General features: G+C 37.8%; 1 protein-coding gene across 4 annotated transcripts in view; it reads left to right on the top strand.

Annotated features, from left to right (window-relative positions):
• The window catches only part of LOC106945323 (retinal-specific ATP-binding cassette transporter-like), a 49,182-nt gene extending 43,718 nt beyond the window's left edge, over positions 1-5,464 (top strand). For all 4 annotated transcript variants that reach the window (XM_015028925.1, XM_015028923.1, XM_015028922.1 and 1 more), the window contains 6 exons: positions 951-1,092; positions 1,306-1,440; positions 1,753-1,856; positions 2,881-2,973; positions 3,201-3,450; positions 4,836-5,464. In XM_015028925.1, the coding sequence (XP_014884411.1) occupies positions 951-1,092; positions 1,306-1,440; positions 1,753-1,856; positions 2,881-2,973; positions 3,201-3,450; positions 4,836-4,943 (832 nt within the window). In that variant the 3' untranslated portion in view covers positions 4,944-5,464. The remainder of the gene's footprint in view (positions 1-950; positions 1,093-1,305; positions 1,441-1,752; positions 1,857-2,880; positions 2,974-3,200; positions 3,451-4,835) is intronic.
• The last annotated feature ends 1,244 nt before the right edge of the window (positions 5,465-6,708 follow it).

Raw genomic sequence — 6,708 nt, forward strand, 5'->3', positions numbered from 1 at the left:
GGGGGGAAAAAGGGAGGGGGGCACAATTTTTTAAAAAAAAAAGGCATTCCTTTCCCTTTTTAAAAAAAAAAAAAAAAAAAAAAAAAAAAAAAAAATATATATATATATATATATATATATATATATATATATTTTAAGATACAGTACCTTGCAAATGTAGTTATACCAACTGTGACCCATAAACTTACATAGATTTCAAATTAAATTAATTTTATAAGATTGACCAATAAAAAGTAGTGGATAATTGTTAAATTAGATTTTCAACATTTTCAACACACAAAAATCTACAGAATGCATTGGGCTCCTTTTACTCTGACCCTAATGAACACAATTGTAAAAATATTGTACAAAACTTAGCAATTTTGCAATGCACATCCATAAGACATTTTAAAAGTTAGTGGAACTTTTAAAATGCAAAATAAAATGTCATGCATATTAGACCTGACACATCTTGAAATTAAACTAGTACTTGCAGCCAAATGATTTTCAGTTGAAAACCATGTTATTTTCCTTTTATGTCATAGCTTTCACCACGTTGTTTCTGTGTACTGCACTCAACCTCCCCCTCTCCCCCCCCCCAAGAAAATACATAAAAATTTGAGGAGTATGAATATTTTTTCAGTGCTCTATGTAATGACAAAAGTTTGTTGCTCCTGGCTCATCCTGCATGTAGTTCCAGCTGGGTGAATCCTAAAACAGCTCTGAGAATTAGACCGTTTGGACACCATCTGATAATGAAATTGACCCGCGTCTCTAAACACAAGTGAACATGTGCTAATCAGGAGAGAGAGAATCAGACTTTTGACACCCCGAATCTGATGTTGTTTTGACAAATTTCTAAATGTAGACATTTGCATCATGTCTCCATACAGCTAACGCCATCTAAAAATGTTCCATATCCTTTGAGCTCCTGCAGTATCTCAAGTAACATATTGTGTTTATATCGGCAGCATCCTGACAGAGATACTAGACGTGCACCAGAACATGGGCTACTGCCCCCAGTTTGATGCCATTGATGAGCTTCTTACCGGCAGGGAGCATCTCTACCTCTACGCCCGACTCAGAGGGGTGCCCGAATCAGAGATCCCCAGAGTAAGTGGGACTCCAGCTGCTTCACATATTGAAGCACCGTAGGATGTTCTACTCTGCTACACATATGGCAAAGACCTCCATCTTCTCTTCACGTTTTGTTTACTCCATCCCGATTTTTTCCATCTGTTTTTTTCCTGGCGTATTCTTTTATGAAGGAATCCGCCAGTGATGCATTGAAGTGGCCTCTGAACTTAGATTCTGTTTCTTCTGCAGGTGGCAGAGTGGGGCATCCAGAAGCTGGGCCTGACAGAATACGCTGGCTGCAGCGCAGGAACTTACAGCGGAGGCAACAAGCGTAAACTGTCCACAGCTATCGCAATGATTGGCTGCCCTGCGCTGGTCCTGCTGGTAGGGGAGCCAACGACGACAAGCTACAGAGCCCTTTGCTTGTGTTTTTTAGATTTTATGCAAGAATTTATCAATGAAATAGTCTATGGATCCAGATGGTAAGCCATATGGGTTCAGTCAGGCCTGGCCTGGAATGTTTTATATGTTGGCACGAAAACGACGCAGTTCAGTTCAAACTGGCATAAATCTGTGATTTGTTGCCATATGCTGATAGAGATAAGGACTTGGTCTCTGTTCGTGTGGTGCTATGTGCTCAGAGAGACAAGTTTGTTGTTTGTTCTGTAGCTGTTTTCCTTTTTTTTTTTTTTTTAGGATGAGCCGACGACTGGGATGGATCCGCACTCTCGCCGCTTTCTGTGGAACGCCATCATGAGTGTGATACAGGACGGCAGGGCCGTGGTGCTAACGTCACACAGGTTCGAAACCTTGTGATGAAATAAAATCTTGGCCCACAAACATGTGTCAGCAGCTAACCAAGCACAGTTAGCCTGTTTCCAAAGGCATAAAAACCCCAAAAAACATTCCGATATTATTGTTTGTGGAAGGAAATTTCTACATATAATTAACATTTTAACAAAAATAAAAGTCCCATGAAAATCCCCTTATTTTTTCGAGTGCAACCAGCTGGCTCCAAAACTCACCTAAGTAGGAAATTCAATCCATTTGCGAGTCATTTATTTTCAATATACATGTACATTTCCTTAAAATGGGATATTTGTTCCTTTAATCCTTGCTACCTTTCCAAATAAACACCTTAAAGCCTGTATTAAACAAACTTTTCATTAGGTTCACATTTCTTTATTAAAATGTTTTCTTTAATTGGTCCGATTTAATCTAATTTTCTGAGCAACTAAATATGTTCTCATTACTTGTAAGCTGAAAATGATCTGTTTATGTAATTACTGTATATTATATTTCACATAATGAATTGAGTTACAGAAATAAATGAACTTGTCAATAATTAAATTTATTGAAATACAAATGAACAAATAACATTTTAGAGATCATACAATACAGCAGAAAGGTCGGGGATAAAGTTGGGGTTGGTTATAGAACATTATCATTTTGAACCACAAACCTACCAAGGTTAAGCTGTCTATCTAAACTGACAGGCTGGAAAAGGACATCATTATTTAGAGTAATAGCCAAGAGACCCAATTTGCACTTTTCAGCAGAACAAGAAATCCAAGAAGTCTGCAAAGCATTATTCATCTGCTACAAAGGCCCAGTCAAAGTGCAAACCTAAATCCAATTGAGATTTTGTGGTATGACTTTAAAACCAATGTATACTAAAGATTTTCCTTCCACTTCATATAAATGCACTACTTTGTGTTCATCCTTTACATAAAGCTCTGATAAGAAGTATTAAAGTTTGTGGTCTGACAAGGCGATAAAGGTCACAGACATGAATAACGATGGATTGCTGTTGTTTTCCACCAGCATGGAGGAGTGTGAAGCTCTATGCACCCGACTGGCCATCATGGTTAACGGGACCTTCAAGTGTCTTGGTACCATCCAGCATCTCAAATACAAGTAAGAGTTTGTTTCTTACTTACCCAATAACTGTGGTTCCAATCTGTGACTGTAAGTCTGAGGCTAGCATTTATATATATATATATATATATATATATATATATATATATATATATATATATATAATTACCATCACGTTGTAGATGACAGAAGCATTAATGTTCAGAGCTGTAGCCACCAAAGAAAGCAGAATGCAGTGTTTCTGTGCCTTGCTTCCTCGAACCCAGATTTGGCGACGGCTACGTTGTGACAATGAAAATCAGGGGAGCCAAAGCAGGCTTGTGTCCAGAACTGGAGCCTGTGGAGAGCTTTATGGAGAACTCCTTCCCCGGCTGTGTTCAGCGGGAGAAACACTACAACACGCTGCAGTATGAAATTGCCTCATCCTCCCTGGCGAGGATTTTCCAGCTGGTGGTGGCCAATAAAGACAGGCTCAGCATCGAGGACTACTCTGTTTCCCAGACAACACTGGACCAGGTAACGCTGAGATGTGACAATCAAAACAAAAACAATTACACTTTATTTTTAAAAAGAAAAAGAAAAAAATTCATAAGAGCTGCTGTCAGATGCTTGCTAACAAAACGTAATCGAGCATCGGATACCCAATTACAGAATGTTCTCGTAAACCTAATTCGTAATTGTGTTGGGAAAACTAGTTCACTTGATCACTTTCAATTCTGGCTTTCGGGAACAATTTAGACTCAGAAAAGCTCAAAATTAATTCTTGTGATGCATCACTGGGAAAAAATAGAAAAAGGAAGCAAAAATAGTCATTTAGAGACTGCAAGGTCGACGCCATTTACAGGCAAAACATTACAGTTAGGCAAGACTTGGTGTCTTCATATGGCTTGTAAGAGCACCTCCTTCTTCCTCCTATGTTTAAGAGATGGGTGCTCCATTAATGCATAGAGGGAAATTACTGAGCTAGAAAGACATCTAACGACAAATAATAAAAAATAACTATTTTCTACTAATGTGTAGTATGGAAATATGGATAATATAAGCTTTAAAACAGATCACTTACAGTATTCATAACACTGCGTTGTACATTCATACTAGATTACAAATGCCAAAAAGAAAACCTGCCAGGAATTAACCACTTAGTCCTACTAGAACAATGAACTTAATTGTGCAAACTGGCTTTCAAATTGTGCCTGTAAACTTTGAAATTCATTAAAGAGTACCATTTTTTTTTGTCTTCAAAGGTTCCTTTGAAACCAGAGTTTGTCTATGTAAACCAACACTTTATTTCCATGCTATACACCTGTTCTCAAAGACACACATGACATATTTTTTTTTTTAACTGTCCAAAGTGTTTGATTCAGGATGATGCATTTGCCTGTTGATGTCATTGCCATATTTGAACACTTTATTTATTTATCTCTTTTGTTCTGGTGTTTTCAAGGTTGTAAAAGTGGCTGAAGTCTGAATGAAGTTCTTGAATGTGCAAGAAACTAAAACTGAAGTGGGTTAGACGAGCATTTTGACAAGAAAGTGTGTAAGAACTTTAGTTTTGCATTGCGGAGAGTGGATATGAGGCCAAAGGACGCTGGTATTAAAACATGAAAGATTGTATTATTATTCATCTTGTTCGTTTTTTTCACTTCTGTTGCAAGCTGCACAAGCCTTCAGGGATACGCTGTTATAGACAATGGATGTCATTGCAAGATGACTTTAATAGTTAACTATGTGAGAGCTAATCTTATACCTCCTAATGCTTTTTTTCTGTTTGGAATTGCATACGATTCCAATCCAGTCAATGGCGGGAATGCTATATTAATGCCTGCGATGAGGAACTGGTGCAAAGTCAATGAGCCAGAATGCCTCTGATCACATTCTGAATGAATTTCTCTTTTGTTCAGGTGTTTGTCAACTTTGCCAAGCAACAGACGGGAGAAGACGACGACGTGACGCTGCACAGACGAACAGCAAGAAAGGACATGAAGATCTCGCCCGTGAAGAGGAAATAATGGGCAGCCACTTCTGAATACTCAGACGAAAACAGAAGGGTTTCCCTGCATAGCAGTGAATATGATGCACATTCCATAACCCAGCAGCCTCGTCTCAAACTTCTGCTAACCAAGGTGTTCATGAGTTAGTGAGGCCCTTCACCTGCCAAGTTGGTTCCTGCAGCCACAGCCAAACTACAAATGCCTTTGGCTCCTGATGGGGATTAACTTGACCTGATATACCAAGCATGTGTGACTCATGATTATGACTTACAGTGTCTGTTAGCCTACAGAGACTGATGTAGAAACAGAGAAAACAGCTCATCAGACTGATGGGTTATTTAAATATGTACATACTGTATAAGTTATGAATTATTAAGCTTCCTAGACTTTGTTTTGTCTATATTAAAAACACAAATCTATTTTATTAGGCATATGTACATGAAATATTTGTCCTCAGACTGACTGAATGCAAAATATGTTTACCACTGCTTTTGTTCTGTTTGGTCATTTGCTAAGCATTAAAGTATTTCTTTATCTGCTGTGTTTTATACATTGCGCAACATGTCGTCTCCCTGTGCGAGAAGAAAATCTCCCCATATCTCTGGCATTTGTTTAACCTCAGCCGTCCAGTCGAGTTGCGACAATTAAATCGTCATTACAAACAGTCAACAGTTTATAACGGATACACAAAGCCCTGCGCTCACCTTCTGTGTCGCAGTCATTGCAGAGGACTCGCCAAGCGTCTTGTCACAGTTTCCACTTCTCTGACAAACAGTCCAATTACTTTTCTGCTGCTGCAAGTTGTGGCGTCATTGCCGGAGGATGCCCACAAGCCCGAACCTCACTGGCCACCTCAAGTAGATAGAAGGATGTTGCCAATGTACAAGTCGGGGCCGCTAATGAATTCTCTGGAGGAGATCTCATGCCACTGTCTCCCCCATATGGTTATCTGAATGGGGCTGATGAGCACGAATAGAGACGCAATGGGGGAGAAGGTGAGTCTTGCTGTGGCAGGCTGTGAAATGTATTTATATGGTGCTGCTGACCACAACAAAAGACAACTTGCCATTTATTCATATTTGAAAAAAGAATACTTAATCGTAGTATGGGGGCTTAACACTGACTCGGTTTAAAGAAAAATTACTTGCCCACCAGGGCTGAACCAACAAAGCATAATGAAATTATCTGCTTATTAGTGTTATTTTTTCTTGTTTTATTTACATCTGTTCTTTTTGATCAACTGCATGGCTTACAACTACATAAAATCCAAAATTCTGATTCTTATTAAAAAATATATATATTTACAACCAATGTTTTTTTTGTTTTTTTTTAATTACATAAATTGTTGGAAGACTGATGACTTGACAGATGTCTTCCAAAATAACTCTGCCAAACAAGATGATGTTTCACATAGTGTTGTATGCAAGCAAGTTATTGGAAAGTTGGGTAGAAGAAAAAACTGATTAAACACAAGAAATAAGAATAATCACAGACTTGTGAGGATTTTAAGACAAACCCATTCAATATTTTGCTTTATGTAAAAAAGGAATCTGCTTTTATTTACATTATATATAAAAAAAAACACGTGTCAGAAATATTTCTGTTCTTTTCAATAACAGCCTTACGATGTTTCTTGAGATATTTTTTTGTATGTGTCCACTGGTTTTTTATTTTATTTTATAATTTACCTTCTATTTATTTATACTAAATATAAACACATAAACTTGTGATCAAAAATACAATACTCAATTTAATAGAAAACGCTCAATGCGTTCGGATGACG

Source organism: Poecilia latipinna, unplaced genomic scaffold (genome assembly GCF_001443285.1).
Source record: "Poecilia latipinna isolate Pla-1442-1.1 unplaced genomic scaffold, P_latipinna-1.0 Scaffold139, whole genome shotgun sequence".
Taxonomy (NCBI): Eukaryota; Metazoa; Chordata; class Actinopteri; order Cyprinodontiformes; family Poeciliidae; genus Poecilia; species Poecilia latipinna.